Source organism: Salmo salar, chromosome 17 (assembly GCF_965601325.2).
Source record: "Salmo salar chromosome 17, fSalSal1, whole genome shotgun sequence".
NCBI classification, from domain to species: Eukaryota; Metazoa; Chordata; class Actinopteri; order Salmoniformes; family Salmonidae; genus Salmo; species Salmo salar.
In genome coordinates this window covers 13,032,946-13,057,096 of record NC_138307.1, presented here as the reverse complement: position 1 = coordinate 13,057,096, position 24,151 = coordinate 13,032,946, and the positions used below count along the sequence as shown (strand labels likewise).

The window sequence follows — 24,151 nt, the reverse complement described above, 5'->3', positions numbered from 1 at the left end:
GCAACAGACCCATATCCACTCTCATGCTGTATGGGAAAAGTGACAACCAGGTAGTCACACTGAGCCCTGCTACCAAGCTGTATGACTGGGATGAACAGGTTTCTTCTCTATCACAGCACAGCAGGAGTCTCAGGCTCCACTGGATGGTGGCTCCACCAAGGGGACACACCATTGTATAGACGAGAGAAAAAGGAATCGCCAATAAGTCAGATCTTGAGAAAAGAAACACAACAGAGACGGTCATAATAAGATAACTTGAGGGTTGTCTAGCTATAGAGCATATAGACTGACTCCACACACCAGAGTATCAGGATGAAAATCCGCGTGATGCAGATCTGGGGCTTCCTGATGACAGTGCTGGGCTGGATCTTTGTGGCATGCACCATGGCCATGGAGGGCTGGAAGATCACGTCCATCGGGGGCATGGGCGGCTCGGCTATCATCAAGGTGGCCTGGTACTGGTCTAACCTGTGGAAGGCCTGCTTCACCGACTCCACTTCTGTCACCAACTGCCAAGACTTCCCTGTGCTCTGGTCCGTGGACAGTAAGTACCATAGAGACATGCATAATATATTGTGTTGTAATTCTACTTCTATGGTGGGTATGAAGTTGTATATGAACAAGAGGGACACATCTGAAGACAGCCTGTTAAGTTAATTTACCCCCCAAAAATAGGTTTAAAACGAATTCTGTTAATATGTGACTATTACTGTACTTTATCTTTTAAGCAAACTTCTGTGAGTTTAGACTGTTTCCGTACAGTGACATTGGTTATCCCACTGACGTTATAAAGCCTACCGTAGTGTAAAATGTGACCTTGCGTTTGGTTGTGTTCTTATCAACCAGACCACATCCAGATTGTGAGGGGCCTGCTGATGGGTGCTCTGTCTGTGGGGATGCTGGGGTTCGTACTCAGCCTCATTGGGATGGAGTGCACCTTCCTCGGGGGCAAGGACAAGGCGAAGCACAGGAAGCTCTTCACTGGAGGAGTCTGTCACGTCATCAGCGGTAAACACGGGTCTTTCAGTTCACTTCTCCCTCTATGAAAGCTACCTGGTAGATGCACACTGTAGCAGATTGAGAGTAGCTGACTGACTCACTTCGTCTTATGCAGGCATACTGGCTGCGTCAGGATATGCTGTCTACGCTAAATACGTCTCCGGGGAATACTTCAACCCCTATTTTGACGGATTAAAGTGAGTTGACTTGGATGCAGGTTTTTCCATTCAGTTACAAGATAATATTGATTCTCTCTCTCTCTCTCTCTCTCTCTCTCTCTCTCTCTCTCTCTCTCTCTCTCTCTCTCTCTCTCTCTCTCTCTCTCTCTCTCTCTCTCTCTCTCTCTCTCTTTCTCACTCTCACACAGGTTTGACCTGGGCACTCCTCTGTTTCTTGGCTGGGTGGGATCAGCGTGCCATATGACAGGGGGTTGGTTCTACTTGGTCTCTGTGTGCAAACTGCTCTGTGAGGACGAGAGGTGAGTACAAGCATAGCCAGCCTCATCATGGAATAGTTATTAATTTACTCATAACACATTTGCCATTGATTTGTTCTTTCTCATTTTGTATGCTATCTCTCCCAGCAAAAGTCTAGTCATCCCTGAACTTCCCGAGGTTGAGAGCGACCAGGCCAAGTCCACCACAGTACAGTCCCCAGTATCCCAGATCAGCTCCAAGATCAAGGTTTCACCTGCATCTAAGATTTCTTCCAAATCTGCACGCTCAGATGTGTCTGCCATCTCCTCAAGGTCTGGTCAGTCCGGTCGCGTGTCCAAATCAGAGCGGTCTGGACGGTCCTCGAACTCCGGGCAGTCCTCGAAATTTGGCGGTGGGTCTTTGACGTCTGGTCGTCCACCGAGGTCTCATGGGTCAGTGCACTCTGAGGTGAGCAGCAGCAGCAGTAGTACAGTGTCCTCTTTATCCAGCGGGTCAAGAAGGAGCGAGAGAGAACCGTTTATCAAAAACTCCTACTTATGACCTGGTTCTGTGCATAGTATGTGTGATTTTGACTGGACCGAACTGAAGTAACAGTTGTATATACTCCATATGATGATATAGCCTTCCCTGTAGCTCAGTTGGTAGAGCATGGTGTTTGCAACACCAGGGTTGTGGGTTCGATTCCCACGGGGGGCCAGCACAGAAAAAAAAATGTATGAAATGTATGCATTCACTACTGTAAGTCGCTCTGGATAAGAGCGTCTGCTAAATGACTAAAAAAAAAAAAAATGAAAAAAAATGATGAGGGCTGTCAGAGTTCATCTGTTAACTCAAGTTAACTTTTTTGAATTTTAGTGAACTAATGTTTTTCAATCACGATTAATCACATTGCCTGAAAGCTTTCAAAATACCGTGAAAACATCCAAAATACATAATTTATACAGCTAAAAACAACAATTTGATGTCAAAACAAGTTGACAATGAGGTTTGTCAATTTACCTGATTTGCTAACTGTTACTTTGGACAACTCAATTTGAGCAAATTCTGAATTTGTAATGAATCACAACAAATCCTTTGATTAACTCAAGTAAATGTTTGAATCGTTTGACAACCCAATAATGATCCAGTTGTGATTCTGTATGTGGGGGAAAAGTCTCTGTATCTAATGGCCTGTTTCCTGGGAGTGTTTCATTATCATCAAATAAACTGCTTCATCACATTCATTGTTTCATGTATTGCTATTGATAACATCATTAAAGCAGGGCTGTTCTGCCTTTCATCAAGTTCTGTCACGACTTCCGCCGAAGTCGGTCCCTCTCCTTGCTCGGGCGACGTTCGGCGGTCGACATCACCGGCTTTCTAGCCATCGCCGATCCACTTTTCATTTTCCATTTGTTTTGTCTTTGTCTTACACACCTGGTTTCACTCACCCAATTACTTGTTCATTATTTAACCCTCTGTTCCCCCATGTTTGTTTGTGAGTGATTGTTCGTTGGAAATCGGTCCGTTATTGTGGGCTCGCTATATTGCTTTGCATTTGTGTATTTTGAGTAAAGTATGTTGATTACTCATATTGCGCCTGACTCTCTACACCAGCTACACACAGGACCTTTACAAGTTCTCTCTGACTCCGTGTTGTGTTGTTCTCCCTTTTCAAATGATTCAACTGTAGTCTAATCAAAATCAAGATATCTGAAGATATAGAAATAATCACCAACTCTTTTAGATGTTACTTTCCTAATATCGTCAGCACAGTCATATCTGCCAAAGCAGTCAGGGAGGTTGCCTGTAAACAGTCTCTGTTTTTGGTGTTGCCACTCAATTCTGCCCGGACACTGTTTCCTATTTAAACCAAGAGTGATATGCCGCACAGCTGACAGACCGATGCTCCCATCTTGTGCTCTTCTAAGTGAATATGGAATCATTTTTAATGGATGCATTTTTGTGAATTCCGTGACTAGATTGGATGAAATCAGTAACCTTGTAATAGCTCCAGTAACTTACCCTCGGTAGTCCCTGTGAGCAATCCTCTCCACCTGTCCAGACAGAGGCATGTGGAGGAGGTTGGTTCAGATCCTGGGCCTCGTGGTGTCCATGCTGGACTGCGTGTTTGTGTCCTGCACCCTGGCTATCGACTACTGGAGGGTGGCCCAGGTCGGGCGCCACGGTGGATCCTCAATTGTCAGTGTGACCTGGTTCTGGTCCAACCTGTGGAAGGACTGCTCTGAGGACTCCACCGCTGTAGTCAACTGTGTGGACTTCTGTTGACGGTGAAACGTGGTTTGAGTACAAGAATCTCGTCTCGTATCTGGTATCTCTGTGAGGAATAATCAGGAGTCTTACAGGTACAGTGTCTGTTAATATGAATTTTTCTCTAAATTGAACTTAATTAAATAAAGCATATTGGCAGGTTAACACAGCTATGATACATAGTGACTAATACAACAATACATGATAGTTGTGATATATTTTATTTGGCTAAGCTAGGTTCGATTCATTTTGAACATAATGTTACAGTAATTGATTAGCCTCCAAAGCAATGAGATCTGTCTGTGTTACACAGCTTACATCCAGGGAATGAGAGGGATTCTGATGATCACCCTGGGGCTGGTGAGAACTGTGTTTGAGGAAACCAGAGAACCAATGACAAACTGCTATTAACATGCCTCTCTCAGGACACATACAAATCACCTTAACTTAGATGCTTTAAACTTCCTCATCCCGAATAGAAACATTTTCTTCTTCTTTGTCGTTGGTTCCTGATCCCTGACGCATCATCGTGCAGGCATCTCAGACATCGCCAGTTATCGTTTATAAACACGATTTCAGCAGCCATTTTTACACGCCAAAGCAGACCCATCAGAACTAAGGTAATGTCGCAAATAGAACAATCTGATAGGGAAGATGTTGGAATAACAAACTGTATGGGAATGCCAAGCTGTTTTTTGTCTACATTTTCCCTACTCAGGTATGATATTGGATCTGGTCTTTGGCTTGGCCTAGTGGGAGGCTTCCTCATCATATTAGGACCCATTCTGTTCTATGCCACTATATTCACAGTAGCCCATTCAAAAAGGTTAAATGTACAGTACAGTATAAGCGCGTATAAGCATACATGCCTAATTTATATACAACACCACATAAGCATGCTTCTCTAAATATTTCCTTTGTAAGGGCTGTCTTCAGGAATGGACCAAAATGCAGCGGAGTTAGTATTCATCTTTCAATTTAATTATAAAGAACACTATAACAAACAAAACAAGGAAACTGACAGCCAACAGTCCTGTCAGGTGCAAACACACTAAACAAGAAACAATTACCCACAAACCCCAGTGACAAACAACTCCTACATATGTGACTCCCAATCAGGAACAACGATTCCCAGCTGTTCCTGATCAGGAGTCACTAGACACCCACCAGACTGCCACGTCCTGACCCCCAAACTACTACACCAGCTCCATCTGCTGGTCAGGACGTGACATCCTTACCTCCCTAATCTTACATTTGCACACACTGTATATAGATTTTTCTATTGTGTTATTTACTGTACGTTTGTTTATCCCATGTGTAACTCTGTGTTGTTGTTTTTGTCGAACTGCTTTGCTTTATCTTGGCCAGGTCGCGGTTGTAAATGAGAACATATTCTCAACTGGCCTACATTTTTAAATAAAGGTGAAATAAACGTTGAGTGTATGTTTTCTGAATATATCTTAATTCGCTTAATATATTTTCTCTAGCAGGGTGGAATTGTCCCCTTCCTCCAGATTTCCCATGGTGCCCCTCACCAGAGAATTCTCAAGTAGAGAAAACAGACAATCAAAACAGTCACAGGAGCCAAAGGGATCCAACAAGACCCACGTCTTCCGTGACTGGTTGTGATTGTGTGGCATGTACATGTTGCACTGGGAATTAAGTGTTTTTGTATGTAGCTGTTCCGTGTGTATTAGCATGTTTTTCATTTTAAAATGCTATTTTAATTCTTGTGGCAAAACAAATTGTCCAATAAAGATCTACTTTAGGATACTATCGTCAGCCCTACTCTATAGGCTATATTACATAGATCATTATCAATTTGTCCAGAGAATATTGACATGAATCAGTTACATGCACCAGTATCTTGTGACCTTAGCTGGGAGGGAGCAGTTCATCCACTGTGATTTGAGATATAGGGCTATGAGAGAGAGACCTTGTCAAGCCCCCATACGAGGGGAGGGAGAGCGGGAAACAGTGTCAGGGATTGGGAGTGGTGAAACTATCTCCCCCTGGATCGTGGGAAAAGAGACATTTGCTTACTGAGCAAAACCATGTGAGATAAGCCAAACGTCCACAATGCTGGTTTGACTGGGAGGCATCAGTGACATAACAATGCAAGTGCCTGGCTGCACCTTGACTTCCACAGACCGAAGATCCCTGAGCAACTCTGGAACTTCACTCCAGCTTTGTTCACTACACCCATTTCTCGGGTAAATCCTCTTCGTAAACGTAGATTTTTTTTCGTAACCACTGCCAAGCTCGAGGAGAGCATCCTCCTTATCACCATCATCATGAAGCACAGGACGGTGATGATGTACATGGAGATAGGCTGCTTTGTGTCGTGTCTGGCTGGCTGGATTCTGGTGAGCTCCACCCTGGCTATAGAGTACTGGACCTGGTCTGAGGTGGGCAGCGTGGTGCTCACCACCGGCAACTACTTCTCTAACCTCTGGAAGGACTGTGTCTCAGACTCCACGGGGGTGTCCGACTGCAAAGAGTACCCCTCCATGCTGGGACTACCAGGTATGTTCTGGTCAGCTTGTCACAGCTTCCATGGATGTGTGATTCTGTCCTAATATGGACACCGTACATCTCATGATACATGATGGGATAGTGACGCTTACAACTTGGAGGGTTGTTATCTTGATCTTCAGTGCAGTTCGGTGCAGTTGATTGTCATTCAGCAGATGCTCTTATACAGTACTACATTACAGGCAGATAACGGGGCAGAGCAGAAGTATGAATATCATGATCAACATTTTGCAGACGTTAATAGCGATACCATCAAGTGGAATCCACAAACTCCAATATACACAGAGTGTACAACACATTAAAAACACCTGCTCTTTCCATGACATAGACTGACCAGGTGAATCTAGGTGAAAGCTTTGATCCCTTATTGATGTCACTTGCTAAATCCACTTAAAATCGGTGTAGATGAAGGGGAGGAGACAGGTTATAGAAGGATTTTTAAGCCTTGAGACAATTAAAACATGGATTGTGCATGTGTGTTATTCAGTGGGTGAATGGGCAAGACAAAAGCCTTAAATGCCTTTGAACAGGGTATGGTAGTAGGTGCCAGGTGCATGTCAAGAACTGCAATGCTGCTGGCTTTTTCAAACTCAACAGCTTCCTGTGTGTATCAAGAATGGTCCACCACCCAAAGGAAATACAGCCAATTTGACACAATTTTGGGAAGCATTGGAGTGGACATGGGCCAGCATCCCTGTTGAAGGCTTTTGACACGCATCTTTTTTAAGATTTTAGTAATTTAACAGACACTCATCCTGAGCAACTTATAGTGAGTGCATACATTTTCATACTGGTCCTCCATGTGAATTGAACCCACAACCCTGGCTTTGCAAGTGCCATGCTCTACCAACTGAGGTACACAGGACTTGTAGTACTTTGGAGAGTCCATACTCTGATGAATTGAAGCTGTTCTGAGGGCAAAAGGGGGTTGTTACAACTCAATATTAGGAAGTTGTTCCTAATGGTTTGTATACTAGTGTATAATACTTAACTGTAGTCCTGTACTTTGACTTCCTCTGTTTAACTGAGTGTTCTACTCTCTGCATCAGTGTTCCTTCACTCAGTAAGGGCTCTGTCCATCTGTTCTGTCATCCTTGGGTTCTTCGCTGGAGTCCTCACACTGATAGGGATGAAGTGCACCAAGATTGGAGGGTCAGAGCTGGCCAACGCACGGGTCACCTTCGCAGGGGGAATCACCTATCTGGCGTCTGGTAAGATATGTTTATGGAGTACCTGATTAGTAACCAAAGTGGCACTGCATCTCAGTGCTAGAGGTGTCACTACAGAGCCTGGTTTGATTCCAGGCTGTATCATAAGTGGCTGTGATTGGGAGTCCTATAGGGCGGTGCAAAATTGGCCCAGCGTCGTCTGGGTTAGGCCGTCACTGTAATTAAGAATTTGTTCTTAACTGACTTGCCTAGTTAAATATGATAATAATAGCCGTTTTCCTCCTAGGATTTGCTGGCCTGATCGTGTACTCCTGGTGGGGTAACAAAGTAAGATCAGAGTTTGTGGATCCCAATTTCAAGGCACAGAAGTGAGTGGATTGTTTTCAATGAGACTGCTGGAACACACTAGAACAACATTGGTTTCAAGTAGTTAAGTATACAGTATATGCTTTGTAATTTTTTCTCTTCAGATTTGAAATCGGAGCAGCGGTTTTTATTGGCTGGGGAGGTTCGATCTTACTCATCACCGGTGGTTTCGTACTCAGTTTCTTCTCTGGAAAGGAGGGTCTACGCTCAACGTAATACAATCCACAAAATTCCTGCTTCACTGGAAAGACAAATAGTTTGCATCAGAAGAATATATTTTGTGTCGAATATGTTCATCATCTCACAGTTCTCTTGCTCTGTCTTCCAGATCGAAGAAAAGGCCCCGCAGACCGAACTCCTATGCCACAGCTCGGACCAGACGCACATACATGATGCCAAACTCTTCCAGAGTGACTCCAATGCCACAATTGGTCCAAGGGAGCAGAGGTGGCAGAAAGATCAGGAAAACAAGGACCACTGGGACGTATAGCAGGGACGATTTTGTTTGAGCTGCAGTAGCTCCTGTACCGCAGGAAATACACTGCTTCATATCATTGGTCGTTAGTTACCATGAAAACATTGTGAGAACTGAATCAATTTGGTAACTGTCTCGCCACCTACACCTTGTAGATTCCTTATGTATGACTGTTTTACTAACATATAACTGTGTTCCTTCTGTGAACTGAATTGACATCAAGGAAACGGATGAATGTTTTCATTTGATAAAAAAAGAATGTTTATTACTAGCATGTATAAATATTTTAGATACAAAAACACATTTTCTTTTCTTTCATAGACCACACAAATGTCTTACAAATGTCATGGAAATTGTTTTGACACAAATCATACCTCACATGGAGTGCAATATCACATTTCATAAAACCTCTAAGGTAACAATTCACTATAGCTAATATATAATCTGTATATAAAATAAAAACACTGAAAACTGCCACAAGGCAGATAGCTCCACTGTCATAGGTGTATGTCTCTAGAGCTACACTGTGCCCCGAGTAGAGAGGATCTCTTCGTTAAGTCTCTTTTATATGCAACTGTTATTCTAACAGTATAGGTAAATCATGTACAAGTACATTTCTCTTCCAAAGAATTCCTATGGACGTCATATTGAGTTTTATCATTGTAGAACTGTAAACCCGTATCACCTCCTATTGCTATATATCATCGTTACTCCAGTCGCTGACGGAGACCAGGCTGCTCTTCAGAGTGCTGCCGGTTCCTGCTTCATTCAAACCTGGGGAATGGATAAACATCATCAGAGGCTGAAGGTGAAGGATAAAGGGACCTGAATGGGGCCAGGTCTGTGAGAGAGAGAGAGTGAGACTGACCTGTTTTCTGCCCCTTCCCGGTGGATGTTCCCCAGACACTGGTAGCGCTGTCTGAGTCCAGGCTCTTCCTCACGGGGGCGGGTACCGATAGGTCATCCAACGAGGAGATATCCCAGTCATCCTCATCATCATCGTTTGTATACTGGATCGCCACATAATAGTCCAAATGAACATGATTAATATATGGGAAGATTCTGACGTCAGCAAATGTTCTGTTTGTTCTCTGTGTCTTATGTTACTCTGAGTTGATGATGACCCTGCAGAGAGGAGACGAGAGGATTTCTCACCTTGAGTTCCCGTACAACGGCTTTGTCTTTCCTCTCTGGTAAGGTGGTCACTCCCCCTAGTGGCTTCTTTGGTCCTCTGTCTGCAAGCTGCTTCTCCAGGCTCTTAGTCAAGTCCTTGACCAGGTTATCTGGAAAAACAAATATGGTCAGCACAACGCATAAAAACCTATGGGAAACAGTTTTCAAAAAACACAACTAAAAAAGAAAAGGCTGTAGACTTAGGATATGTGTGTTGTTATCTGAAATTAGCACTTAATACCACACAAAAGGAGTAAATCATATCAGTAAAAACAACAAAAGTCCCTCTTACTGTTTGTAGTCTTCTGTACGTTCCCATTCTGGTCTTTGTAGTTCTGGAGCTGTTGTGGGTCGATCTCCTCCAACTCACTCTCCCCTGTCCACTCTCCCTCACTCGCTACCACAGTGACCCCCAGCTTGGTTGTGTTGACCGCAGCGCTTCTGGGCTGCTGGGGTTTATATGGCTGAGCCTGGGTGGTCCTGGGCTGGCCAGATCTGGCCTGGACCGGTTTGGACTGGGTGAGTTTGTGATGGGGGTGGTCTTGGGTTGTGTTGGTTTGGGCTGGGACGCTCTATGATGAGGGACTCTCTGCTCCTGCCTGGGTTTCTGAGGTGGCTTCTCTTCAGACTCCTCCTCCGTTGACTCGTTGTCTGAGCTGAAGGGAGGGGTCCTACGAGGCCAAAGGCAATGTCATCATGTGAAATGAACATACAATCAATCACTCCCATATAAGGTAATAAGACACAGCTTGTAAGACAACTCACTTTCTATAGTATCCTTCTCAATGCAACAGACTGTAGTCAGATTTCTGATACCACATAAATGAAGCCAGTGGCGAGGTAGTCTCTGGCATGCATTGAGACAAACAGCAAGAAATTCTGACTAGGTACGTACTTGGGAGTGGAGGTCTTGGGCAGGGTACTGGTAAGGGTCCGGGGGGCAGGCTGTTTGGCAGGCGCTGCTGGTGTTCCTGACATCACTTGGGTCACCTTGGAAGAAAGGCTGCTGGACCGTTGTCTGGCCTGGGTCACTTTCGGGAGGGACAGAACAACAACAAATCAGTTGATTAGTTCGTTTGAGGACATCTCGAGTCCTAAGCAGGTTAAAACGGTGACGGACATGACTCCTGTTGGGAGCAGCTTAAGGCTTAAATGTTACATTGATTAAGGGGGACTTGTTTAATGTCACCAGCAGCATGCTAGCAAACTATCACAAGAGAATGGAATCGACACACGAGATGAAACATGAACCCCTCAGCAAAAACCACATGAACATTCTTGAATGAGTTAAAAGTTCTAAGTCCTCATACTCCCCACATGCTATAGACCACCAAGTGCTAACAGTCAGCATCTGGATAATATCTGTGAAATGCTTGACAATGTATGTGATATTAACATAGAAGTATATTTCCTGGGTGATTTAAATATTGACTGGCTCTCATCAAGCTGCTCACTCAAGAACAAACTTCAAACTGTAACCAGTCAGTCAACCTACCAGGGTAGTTACAAACAGCACAGGAATTAAATCCTCACCATCTATTGATCACATCTTTACTAATGCTGCAGAATTGTGCTTTAAAGCAGTACCCAAATCCATAGGATGTAGTGATCACAATATAATATCCATATCTAGGAAAACCAAAGTTCCAAAGGTTGGGCCTCATATAGTGTATAAGAGGTCGTACAATATGTTTTGTAGTGATTCATATGTTGATGATGTAAAGAATATTTGCTGGTCTGTGGTGTGTAATGAGGAGCAACCAGACGCTGCACTTGACACATTTATATAAATTGCTTATTCCAGTTACTAATAAGAAAATGACTGTACAAACTGTTAAATCCCAGTGGATTGATGAGGAATTGAAAAATTGTATGGTTGAGAGGGATGAGGCAAAAGGTATGGCAAATAAGTCTGGCAGCACAACTGACTGGCAAACTTACTGAAAATTAAGGACTAAGCTAAATGTGACTAAGCTAAATAAAAATAAACTATACTATGAAACAAAGAAGTGATATTAAAAAGCTTTGGAGCACCTTAAATTACATTTTGGGTAAAAAAGCCAACTCGGCTCCATCCTTCATTGAATCAGATGGCTCATTTATCACAAAACCCACTGATATTGCCAACTACTTTAATGACTTTTTCATTGGCAAGACAAGCAAACTTCGGGATGACATGCCACATCCAAGTATATCAGACCAAATAATGAACAATAAGAACTGTACTTTTGAATTCCATAGAGTCAGTGTGGAAGAGGTGAAAAAAATGATTGTTTTCTATCAACACTGACAAGCCACCAGGGTCTGACAATCTGGATGGAAAATTACTGAGTATAATAGCGGACGATATTGCCACATCTTCAATTTAAGCCTACTAGAAAGTGTGTGCCCTTAGGCCTGGAGGGAATCTAAAGTTATTCCGCTACCCAAGAATAGTAAAGCCCCCTTTACTGGCTCAAACAGCCGACCAATCAGCCTGTTACCAACCCCTAGTAAACCCCTGAAAAAAAATAGTTTTGACCACATACAATGCTATTTCACAGTAAACAAATTGACAACAGACATTCAGCACGCATATTGGGAAGGACGCTCAACAAGCACAGCACTTACACAAATGACTGATGATTGGCTGAGAGAAATTGATGATAAAATGTAGAGGTCGACCGATTGTGATTTTTCAACGCCGATACCGATTAATCGGCCGTTTTTTATTTATTTATTTGTAATAATGACAATTACAACAATTCTGAATGAACACTTATTTTAACTTAATATAATACATCAATAAAATCAATTTAGCCTCAAATAAATAATGAAACATGTTCAATTTGGTTTAAATAATGCAAAAACAAAGTGTTGGAGAAGAAAGTAAAAGTGCAATATGTGCCATGTAAGAAAGCTAACGTTTAAGTTCCTTGCTCAGAAAATATGAAAGCTGGTGGTTTCTTTTAACATGAGTCTTCAATATTCCCAGGTAAGAAGTTTTAGGTTGTAGTTATTATAGGACTATTTCTCTCTGTACGATTTGTATTTCATATACCTTGACTATTGGATGTTCTTATAGGCACTTTAGTATTGCCAGTGTAACAGTATAGCTTCCGTCCCTCTCCTTGCTACTACCTGGGCTCGAACCAGGAACACATCGACAACAGCCACCCTCGAAGCAGCGTTACCCATGCAGAGCAAGGGGAACAACTACTCCAAGTCTCAGAGCGAGTGACGTTTGAAAATCTATTAGCGCGCACCCGGCTAACTAGCTAGCCATTTCACATCGGTTACACCAGCCTAATCTTGGGAGTTGATAGGCTTGAAGTCATAAACAGCGCAATGCTTGAAGCACAGCGAAGAGCTGCTGGCAAAACGCACGAAAGTGCTGTTTGAATGAATGCTTACGAGCCTGCTGCTGCCTATCACCGCTCAGTCAGACTGCTCTATCAAATCATAGACTTAATTATAACATAATAACACAAAGAAATATGAGCCTTTGCTCATTAAAATAGTCGAATCCGGAAACTATCATCTCGAAAACAAAACGTTTTTTTTTCTTTCAGTGAAATATGGAACCGTTCCGTATTTTATCTAACGGGTGGCATCCCTAAGTCTAAATATTCCTGTTACATTGCACAACCTTCAATGTTATGTCATAATTACATAAAATTCTGGCAAATTAGTTCGCAACGAGCCAGGCGGCCCAAACTGTTGCATAGACTCTGCGTGCAATGAACGCAAGAGAAGTGACACAATTTCACCTGGTTAATATTGCCTGCTAACCTGGATTTATTTTAGCTAAATATGCAGGTATAAAAATATATACTTCTGTGTATTGATTTTAAGAAAGGCATTGATGTTTATGGTTAGGTACAGTCGTGCAACGATTGTGCTTTTTTCGCAAATGTGCTTTTGTTAAATCATCCCCCGTTTGGCGAAGTCAGCTGTCTTTGTTAGGAAGAAATAGTCTTCACAGTTCGCAATGAGCCAGGCGGCCCAAACTGCTGCATATACCCTGACTCTGTTGCAAGAGAAGTGACACATTTTCCCTAGTTAAAAGAAATTCATGTTAGCAGGCAATATTAACTAAGTATGCAGGTTTAAAAATATATACTTGTGTATTGATTTTAAGAAAGGTATTGATGTTTATGGTTGGAGCAACGTGTACCTAAGCGATTATATGCAACGCAGGACAGGCAAGATAAACTAGTAATATCAACCATGTGTAGTTAACTAGTGATTATGATTGATTGATTGTTTTTTTATAAGATAAGTTTAATGCTAGCTAGCAACTTACCTTGGCTTCTTACTGCATTCGCGTAACAGGCAGGCTCCTCGTGGAGTGCAATGTAAAGCAGGCGGTTAGAGCGTTGGACTAGTTAACCGTAAGGTTGCAAGATTGAATCCCCTAGCTGACAAGGTAAAAATCTGTCGTTCTGCCCATGAACAAGGCAGTTAACCCACCGTTCCTAGGCCGTCATTGAAAATAAGAATGTGTTCTTAACTGACTTGCCTAGTTAAATAAAGGTGTAAAAAATAAAATAAATAAATAAAAACATTTAGGCCAAATCTGCATCCAAAAATACCGATTTCCGATGGTTATGAAAACTTGAAATCGGCCCTAATTAAAATCGGCCATTACGATTAAATCGGTTGACCTCTAATAAAATTGTGGGGGCTGTCTTGTTAGACTTCAGCACAGCTTTTGACATTATCGATCATAGTCTGCTGCTGGAAAAACATAAGTGTTATGGCTTTGCACCCCCTGCTATAATGTGGATAAAGAGTTACTTGTCTAACAGAACACAAAGGGTTCTCTCCAACATAATCCAGGTAGAAGAAGGAATTCCCCAGGGTAGCTGTTTAGGACCCTTGCTTTTTGAATCTTTACTAACGACATGCCACTGGCTTTGAGTAAGGCCAGTGTGTCTATGTATGTGGATGACTCAACACTATACACGTCAGCTACTACAGAGACTGAAATGACTGCAACACTTAAAGAGCTGCAGTTAGTGTTTCTACCCATTCTGAAACTATCAACAAGGCAGGTCCTACAGGCCCTGGTTTTGTCACACCTGGACTACTGTTTAGTCGTGTGGTCAGGTGCCACAAAGAGGGACTTTGGAAAATTGCAGTTGGCTCAGAACAGGGCAGCACGGCTGGTCCTTAAAAGTACATGGAGAGCTAACATTAATGACATGCATGTCAATCTCTCATGGCTTAAAGTGGAAGAGAGATTGACTTCATCATTACTTGTTTTTTTAAGAGCTGTTGACAAGCAGAATGTACCGAGCTGTCTGTTTAAAATACTAGCACACAGCTCGGACACCCATGCATACCCCACAAGACATGCCACCAGAGGTCTCTTGACAGTCCCCAAGTCCAGAACATACTTTGGGAGGCGCACAGTACTACATAGTGCCATGACTACATGGAACTCTATTCCACGTCAAGTAACTGATGCAAGCAGTAGAATCAGATTTAAAAAGCAGGTAGAAATACACCTTATGGAACAGTGGGGACTGTGAAGTAACACAAACATAGGCACAGACGCATGCATACATACACGATAACATACGCACTATACACACACGTACACATGGATTTTGCGTTGTAGATGTGTGGTAGTGGTGTATGGGCCTGAGGGCACACACTTAGTGTGTTGTGACTTATGTAATGATTGTATTGTAATGTTTTTAAAATTGTATAACTGCCTTAACTTTGCCGGACCTCAGGAAGAGTAGCTGCTGCCTTGGCAAATACATGTACCTTGAGTGGGTTGTTTTGGTTTGACCCGCTGCTCGGGGGCAGAGTCACTCCCCGTCCTCTTGTCCTTCAGTCTCAGACGCAGTGTGTGAGCCACATCCTCACGGTGACGCCAGTAGTCCGGAATGTCCCTCGCCGTACTCTCTCTTTCCGAGCGCACCTTAGCCATGAGATCACTGTACTCGCTGCCTCCGAGTCCCCTCAGCCCCTACAGAGTTGTGTTGATTAGAAAGCGGAAGACGCTTAACTATCATAAGGATTATCTTTACTGGGGAAACAAATGATCCCTCAAGTCTATTAGTGAAGTCAATTTGTTGTATGTTTTTGATGGTGTATCTGTCAGGCAGACTCTTTAATGGCATAGATCTTCCACAGAGTGTGATTTTAAAGATTCCATCGTGTATTTGTACTCATGAAGGTACAGTTACATACCGGTTTGACTCCCAGGGACTCAAGCTTCTCTAGGAGTGCCTGCTCCAGGGCGGGGCGCAGCTCCCTCTTGATGTTGCGGTTCTTCCTCAGGACACTGGTCACCGAAGACGGCTGCTTCATAACAACAACTGGCTTCTTCTCAGACACGCTGGACGAGTCTATGACAAGCACCAGACAGGTACAGTACATTTACACACATACACTTGATAACACACTCAAAATAACACGGACGCCTTTGTAGTTTCTGAGGACAGGCTGGGCAAGCATGAAAACGATTTGAGAGCGAGAGGTGCATACGAGCTTCCTTTTCTTCCATCTACAAAGGACCTGTGCCATAGATAACTACAGCTAACAGCCACAGGATTCTGGAGAGGGACGGGCAGAAGAGAACATCTTGCTGCTTTTTTGGGCCAACGTGGCTTTGACTGTCTCGACTTCACAAATGCTCACTGACTACATGGCAGGCATCACAGACCGACTCACACGTCCGTGCAGAGAGCATGCATGGAGCAGACAGACAGACGCCGCTGCCGTCTAGACTGTGTTACCTTTGTCCTCCTCAGACAGCTCCTCTATAGGATCCAGTTTAGGAGCAGAGGGAGGCTGCTCTGATTGGACAACACAGGGGGTCAGAGGTCAGACAAGAGCGGGAATTAGGAGGAGGCAACTCAGGTAGAGGGAACAATAACACTGATCTTTAATGGTGTCTCGTTGGGAGGTCTGATCAACAGGGAGAGATCGCTGACAGAACAGTCTTGTACGTGCTTGCATACCTTTTGTTACATGCTAGCATACCTTTTCTCTGAGCAAAAGGACGCAGATGTCTAGATTGACTGAGCTACTTATTGTTGGGAATCTCCTGCTAATAACTTACCCTTCACTACTCTCTTTGGTTTAGGCTCTGGTGCTGGGGCTGTTATGATCACTGAAACATACAAAGTAGGAACAATAGTCAGTAGTAAAAGGTTCTTTACAGAACTACAAACCGCTAATATCCAAGTTAAAGCTAATATCCAAATTTGACAAATATAAACATAGTAATACAAAAAATTAAGTCAAAGAAAAAGTATGCATACCTGGAACTTCTACTTTAGTAGGTGGATTTGAGGACATATACTTTATCTGTGAAATGAAGAAGTACAATTAGCTACATTTCTTAATTATATATATTTTTATGTTTTGTATTCAAAGCTGTTGAACCCTAAGGACGTGATGTAATTTAATTTAACTTCTTAACATGCTTATGAAGTCAGAGTGGCCTTGACGACTACACTATATGAGTGTGTGAAAACATGACACGTCCATCCGGCGCCATCAATCCAGGATTTCCTGTATGAGGGCCAAGTAGGCGCCCTGTTTCCTGATATTCCCTGCTGCCCCGGTGGCTGGGTCGCAAGCGGGTGGTGGTGAGTGTACTGACCTGCTCTCGCTGAGAGAAGATGATTAGGTCCCGCTCCTGAAGCCGCTGGTCACTCTCCTCCTTCTGCCTCTGGCTCTGCTGCTGCCACTCCACCACAAACGACTCCAACCTGCTTAACTGATCCTGCCACTGAGAGGAAACATAGGACAGACATAGATGTTAGAGATCCCACTGCGATGGCTGCCTCTTTCAAGGCTCTCCGCTGACCTTGATTGAACTATTCAACAGAACTCACAAGTAGTTCTGTTAACCAGTATTCTTCATGAAAGCTTCACAGATATGTCATCCACATCATACCTGATTCTTCTCGCTCTCATGGTTAGCCTTCATTTTTTCTATTTTTGATGTAAACCTTTCTTCCTGTAACAAAATATATAGTTGATTTTTTAAATGTTTTATCACAACTTGAAATATTTAAAGAGAAGAAGTACTGCTCAGCTGCTTACCAGTTTCTTGTGTTTCTGATCCATCTTCTGTACCACAACCTTGTTTTTTTCATCCATGTCTTGGTCAGTCTGCTGGGGAGCAGGACTGGGCCTCCTCTCAGGATTGGTCAACTGGAGATCCACTTTCTGTACAGATCACATCAAATCATTCAAACAAAAACCTCCCTGACTTACAGAACCAAATCACCAACACATCAGTTTGAATTGGACACAGAACCATGAAAGTCAGTGCTTTGACAAATGGACTAACTTGTTGAAGAAGAGCGTTCCTGTTGTGAAGCATCTCTATCTCCCCCCGGAAACCGTCTCTCATCTCCTCTATCTTCCTGTGTTCTTCTTCCTTCCATCTCTCTAGCTTTCTCATCAAATCCTGCTGCATGGACTGCTGGTCTGTTTCCTACAGATGAAAGAGAAGGAAAATGGTCAAAACATATACGCAAGTGCAAACATTGCATTCAATAACGAAGCTAATCAAAGCCATGGAAACAAGCACGGTTCTTATTGTCCCACCTGAGAGGCTTTGGCCAAGAGGGCTTGCCTCTGTGACTCCAGCTCAGATGTGGTGGAACTCAGCTGCCCTTTCAGCCGACTGATCTCCTCTTCATCTGCAACGCTCTTCACTTTCCTCTGGTTGCCTGTCCTTAACTCTGAGAGAAACAATAACAGAGACATACTAATGAAGAAAAAGTTAGCCTAACTAGTGTTTCAGGGCCTGGGCTCAAAGATACACCTCTCTCTTTCTGCTAGACTGTGTGGGAGTGAGTGATGTCTACTGCTGCTGCAAACTAGAGCGGGATGTCATAGGAACTGGTTTCCCAGCATTGTAGGAACACTGTGGTGCGCTTGGGGACACCCATCCCAGTGGGACTCCCTATGGGACTGTCAGGGGACAGGGTGGTTGGCTGCAGCGAACCTTCTTACCTGACTGACGGTTACTTTCCCTACCGTTCTCTCTAAACTGATGATCAAACCTTTTAAAGCTCTCTTGACTTACGGCTGTCGTACTCGTCTGCATGGCGACGTTGCATATGATTCTGGAGAAAGGAGGAATTCAGGAAGGCTTTATCACAATGTTGACACTAAAGGAAAAGAAAAGGAAACGGAATTATACATCTACAGTACATTCCCATGCAAAGATTGCAATGAATCAATGGTCTGAATACATGTTGTTTGCTACCTTCACTTATAGATCAAATGTAAAGCCAATTTCATAATAGGCAACTTGGACTGTGTGTATAAAATGAACACATCTGAACCCAAAGCTCAAGACGTGTCTATACCATCTACCATTAAGCTTTAGGGACTGTTTCCTGGGAGACAGATCGACATAGCGACTATACCATCTACCATTAAGCTTTAGGGACTGTTTCCTGGGAGACAGATCGACATAGCGACTATACCATCTACCATTAAGCTTTAGGGACTGTTTCCTGGGAGACAGATCGACATAGCGACTATACCATCTACCATTAAGCTTTAGGGACTGTTTCCTGGGAGACAGATCGACATAGCGACTATACCATCTACCATTAAGCTTTAGGGACTGTTTCCTGGCATGACAGATCGACATGGCGTGAGTGACGTGATTCACTCCGGATGCCTTGCGTCACCTCGCTCCAGCTCACAGGGGGAGTGACAGACGGGGCAGATTAAAACGCTGGAGCAACCACATCACACACCACATTTAACGCCCGACACCAACACAGCCTGCATCTGTGCCTTCATTCAAATTGAACCGCACTGCCACCGATACCTTGTTGCGCCGCGTGCTGGTGCTCTACCATGCTGCAGGGGAAGTGGTGGTTTTTACAACAGAGACCCTTGTTGTTGTGTGCTGTAATTACATTGCTGCTCTGGAATAACTTTGGAAATGGCCAGTGAAATTGAGTTAGGTCTGGTCATTGATAGAATCAAGGCGGTTGTGTGTCTGTTGCCATCCGTTTGCCGTGTCTGAAATGTGCGCGACGGTAATTAAAAAGCGGACTAAAACGTTCATTTTCTAGATTGCATTGACAACACACACACAAAACTACTACAATTTAGGCAACATTTCTGTGCTTTGCAGACAATTAGGCTAGATAGTCTATCAAATACACTGTGCATTCTGTATATCTGTTGAAGTTACTGTATCTGTAAAATAAAGCTTGACGCAATACATTCGAGTACCTGTGTGAAACAACCAACACATCGAGGTCTATTTTTGGATGCATGGTGGCCCATCAATTTTTGAGCTGTACAGACGCCTCCGTTATCTACGTGCCTGTTAGCCCGGCAGGGCACGCTCACCTAGCAACAATGCTCAGTCATATGAAACACTAGGTGTTGTCTTGGCAACAGCTGGGCCCTGTTCAACAGCAATGCCCTTTAAAAGTCTGTTATCTGTTCAATAAATGCATACATTTCTGGTGTAGAAAATAGAACGTCAAAACGTCACGTTGACGCGAGACCAATGTCATTATGGAAACATGAATGAGGGTAGGGGAGGTGGTTCAGTAATTTTGGTTATGTCTCTTGCCACCCTTTTGTAAGTGGATTAAAAGAAGTAGGTCTGATTATCCCCAGCTGACACCCTCTGCTCAGAGCACAATCCTATCGTTTAGGTCCCAAAACAAGGCTGATAATGTTTACGTCTACCAATCCTTATAAAGTGGCCACATTACAGCTACGGGACGAGGTCAACCTATTTCCAATACTATGTCTCTGATTTAAATGGTCAAATTCATTTAAACAAATCAAATTTGATTTGTCACATGCATCGTAAACAACAGTAGACTAACAGTAGACTAACAGTGAAATGCTTACTTCCCAACAATGCAGAGAAAAAATAAAAAAATTGAAAAATAACAACAAGGAATAAATACACATTGAGTAATGATAACTTGGCTGTATACACAGGGGTACGGGGTAATTGAGGTAGATGTGTACAAAGATGAACCCCTGTTAGCATTCTCACTCTCCTGACAATGATAATTGAACAAAGCTAAAGCAGCTCTGAATATCGCCTGGGGGAACAATGGCTAAGAGGAGGACCCAGGAGGAAAGGGGGTGGGGGGACTAACTGTTGTACAATACACATGGAAACAGACACCGAGAAGAGGCGGCAGCGTGAGGTGGTGTTCAGTACCTTATGGCAATTAGTCATGTTGATCATAGCCTGCTGGTTGAGGGCAATGATTTTCTTCCTCTGCTTCAGCTCCGTCTTCAGTACCTTGGCCTGGTCCGCCTGCTTCTGCTGCTGGGCCAGGAGCTGCTGGTGCTCGCGGGCCTGGGTCTGCAGCCTCTCCTCAGCCACCCCAAGGCTCAGGGTCAAGTACTCTTGGGAGTGTAGCAGGTACTCCACTGTCAGCTGGGCCAGGCGGAAGAGCTTGAGCAGCGCCGGGTCCACGGGGCTCTGGCAGCAGACACAACGCTCCCACTCCACGTTGCAGAAGGTCACCCCTGTGATGTGCTCCTGCAGGGTCTGGAAGTCCAGTTCGCTGGCCACCAGGTCCACGTCCACTGCGCTGATCCGGCGCCAGTCAACGCTTTCGCGCCGCGGACGGAATTTGAAGGGCGGGATGGTGGTGGATGTGGAGGCAGACATGGCTGGTGGGGGTGGTGCTGGAGGACACCGGCTGCTGGAAGAGGGCTGGCTCTGGGGGGAGTTTAGGAGGGAGGGGATCCCAGCTGATGAGCGGGTCCCTTGGGTCTCTGGCTGGTATGGGTAATAGATGTTATTGTAAAACGGCTGAAAAAAAAACAAGACATTTATACTAGGTTATTAGTTGGGATTTGATTTGTGACAGACAACAAGGAAGGGATTATTGTGTGCTACAGATGCAGCATTGTGTGCTAGAAATGCAGCCTCTCAAACAAGGTCAGGGAGAAACAAACCTTCTGCAGGTATCACAGCAGCACAACAGCAGCATGAACACAGAGTAGAGAATATGGAAGAAACAAAGCAAGGATTCCACCACTCAGCACATGAATGAACCATATGAGATGACACAAAAAAGGCTAAGCATTACATTCGTATTCGATGGTAATCTACCCAGTTCTGCTGATGTCGAGTTGATGCCGTGTTGTCCTTACCATCGTGGATTTCATGAGCCTTTATGAGATTGAACATAGAGAACGAGTGGTCGTTTCCTATTGGTGCACGCCCCCTTCAGCTGTACGCCGCGACACCGAGGCAGGGCGTCCTCTCGATCACCATGGAGACAGAACGGCGCGTCCCACTTTACGGGCCCCCTGAGGAGACACGTTATCAAAATATTGCACCTAATCCATCCTAAATGATACCACAATGCACGCGACTGCAGCATCCTCGCAAGCTGGACGTTTTCAATGTTTTTGTGAAGCTACTGATACTGTAGTAATAACATATGACCATGTTTAATTAATGTTCTGTTATTCTGACCACGTGATATCCGTCTGGCTGACATCGGCAACAGAAATGCTTAAACTTCAGTCTTTTTTTCTATTTGTGCATTAAAAGCCACATAACCAATTGAGTCAAGTGAGGTTTCAAGCTCTCAACATGCATGACATTGCTTGATCGGTATTACCAAAGCATCACCCACTTCTGGTTGCCCCTCTCAAATTACGGGCACTGTGCCTCAAAACAGTTCAAGTTGGGACAAGTTGAGCCCAACAAAAGAACAGAACGCATGTGGAGAAAAAGTAAATTGATTTTAAAAAAAAACGTTAGTTAGCTAACGTTAACTAGCTTTAAATGTAACTAGGCTATATTAGTTAATAGCGGAGTAACTAGTTATTTAGCTAGCTAAGTAACGTTTATTTTGTAGACATGAACAAAATAGCAACCAGTAAGTCAGCTAGCTCACACGTCTGTATTTTCAAAAACATCCCTAGCTAGTGGACTAAACTCCACTCCATGGTGAAGGAATGGAGTGGAGTTTAGTCCGTTAGTTACTACTTTCAGCTCGCTAACATTAGCTAGCTAAATTGGCTAACAGACATTTAATTTAGCAGCAAACAAATGTATTGAACATGGACTTCATGAATGTATCTCATAAAATAAATAACATTCTGATCTAATTCTAAGATTTAGTTAGAACGCAAACTTACCGTCCGCAAGTCCATAAAAACTGTTTTTTCACGGGCCTCAAACTTGACTGGAGAGACCGCGGTGACGTAGAAGCTGCTCATCGCCGGGGAATTAGAGAACTCAAACTGCTGAGATTTAGAAAAGGGGGGTTGACAAATGTGGGTGTTAGTCTATTATCCCCTGAATACGCAATTGCATATACACATTTAGAGCCACAGTGCTTTTAAAATTTTGTTGGCTGTTGGCCGATACTTTTTAGCCACAGTCGTTGTTTTTATAGGCAAGAAAAGCAACGGCTCAAAGTGGTGTTCGTTTTTAAGCGGTTTTTAGTGGCTGAAGGACTCCCCATTGTGGTGGGGAGTCCTGAACTTCCCCACAGAGATGTGTGCCTTGTTCTGCCAGAAGATGTCAGTAGTTGGTCCTTCACAAAAATGTTTATGATTATCCATCACTGGCATGTCAGCTGTTTTAGTTGAGGGCAGTGAGGCCAAACAGCTGTGGGGGCAGGGAGAGAACACAGCACCTCGTTGTTAAAAGAGACAGAAAGACACTGTGGGGGGCATTGTGCCAGTCAGTGCGCGTGCGCACACACACACACACACACACACACACACACACACACACACACACACACACACACACACACAGTGAACATTACATTGTTCATTTAACAGATCGTCTAGTGCTGAACCTGCTGATGGGGTAGACGCTGACAGTAGACGCTATGTGAGCAGTGGATCCTGGTACATTTCCCTGGTCAGTCCCCAGACTGCACCACTAGCATCAGATAGAGGTCCTGATAAATAGAGGATTTAATTCAGACAGACAGACAGACAGACAGACAGACAGACAGACAGACAGACAGACAGACAGACAGACAGACAGACAGACAGACAGACAGACAGACAGACAGACAGACAGACAGACAGACAGACAGACAGACAGACAGACAGACAGACAGGATAGCCCCAGGCAGACCGACAGGATAGCCCCGGGCAGACAGACAGAGACTTTTCTCTCAGGGGCTTTTCCAGGAGCAGGCAGGAAGCCCATGCTGGTGTGGTGTGGCATCCCAATGAAGCATCCCACAGTTCAGCAAAAGGACAACATGTTGAAGATGATGTGTAGAGGTCCAAGTTTCACCCAAAGGCGCCTGATCCCAGGCCCATTAGATGCATACTCCAAAGGTCGATATCGGTGATGTCTGGGGCCCTTTGGAAGGTGAAACCATCAGAGCCACTTCAGCAACTATCAAGCTGAGTGACAAGTAAAATTGCAAGACAAGTGAGTGCTACACTGTCATCGCTATGCATCTTATCCTCCACTTTTCTCCATGTCTCGAGCCTAGTGAGTGCGGTATAACAATTGTGCAGTATCTCAGAGCTGAACATTCTGTAGAAATGGTCCTTTTCCTTTCATCCAAGCCCCTTTGTTGTCTATTTTTGACAGGCGAGCCGAGGAGTGTTTAGATACAGTGTAGTGAGGTGACTCGGCCTCGTAGGAAGAGAACATGAAAGGAAATAGCGACGAGGACAGAGGCAACCCACGGATCCTTTTATTGTCTACCCACAAACACATGTTGCAAAGTTCACTGGGAACCGAGGACTCTGTGTTCACAGGTTGTGCGTGATTCGTTCCTGGAGAT

The 24,151-nt window shown here is 44.0% G+C and overlaps 3 protein-coding genes across 4 annotated transcripts; 2 read left to right on the top strand and 1 right to left on the bottom strand.

Moving 5' to 3' along the window:
• Positions 1–57: 57 nt before the first annotated feature.
• Positions 58–2,659, top strand: cldn10e (claudin 10e). Its single transcript, XM_014151775.3, has 5 exons — positions 58–544; positions 847–1,008; positions 1,115–1,196; positions 1,367–1,477; positions 1,583–2,659. The coding sequence occupies exons 1-5, from the start codon at positions 313–315 to the stop codon at positions 1,974–1,976; spliced, it is 981 nt and encodes a 326-aa protein (XP_014007250.3). The 5' UTR covers positions 58–312; the 3' UTR covers positions 1,977–2,659.
• A 2,978-nt stretch (positions 2,660–5,637) lies between these two features.
• On the top strand, positions 5,638–8,525 carry cldn10d (claudin 10d). 2 transcript variants are annotated; one of them, XM_014151632.3, is made up of 5 exons: positions 5,638–6,212; positions 7,334–7,432; positions 7,677–7,758; positions 7,861–7,968; positions 8,085–8,475. In XM_014151632.3, the coding sequence occupies exons 1-5, from the start codon at positions 5,981–5,983 to the stop codon at positions 8,263–8,265; spliced, it is 702 nt and encodes a 233-aa protein (XP_014007107.3). In that variant the 5' UTR covers positions 5,638–5,980; the 3' UTR covers positions 8,266–8,475.
• On the bottom strand, positions 8,463–23,959 carry LOC106575312 (cilium assembly protein DZIP1). Its single transcript, XM_082963461.1, is given in 19 exon segments — positions 8,463–9,005; positions 9,100–9,241; positions 9,387–9,514; positions 9,697–9,949; positions 9,952–10,075; positions 10,300–10,435; positions 15,162–15,366; positions 15,591–15,748; positions 16,465–16,515; positions 16,667–16,712; positions 17,011–17,139; positions 17,308–17,370; positions 17,457–17,582; positions 17,707–17,853; positions 17,967–18,103; positions 18,451–18,535; positions 20,581–21,183; positions 21,528–21,686; positions 22,527–23,959. Coding segments are annotated over 18 exon segments (2,628 nt in total). The 5' UTR covers positions 21,543–21,686; positions 22,527–23,959; the 3' UTR covers positions 8,463–8,925.
• Positions 23,960–24,151: the final 192 nt, after the last annotated feature.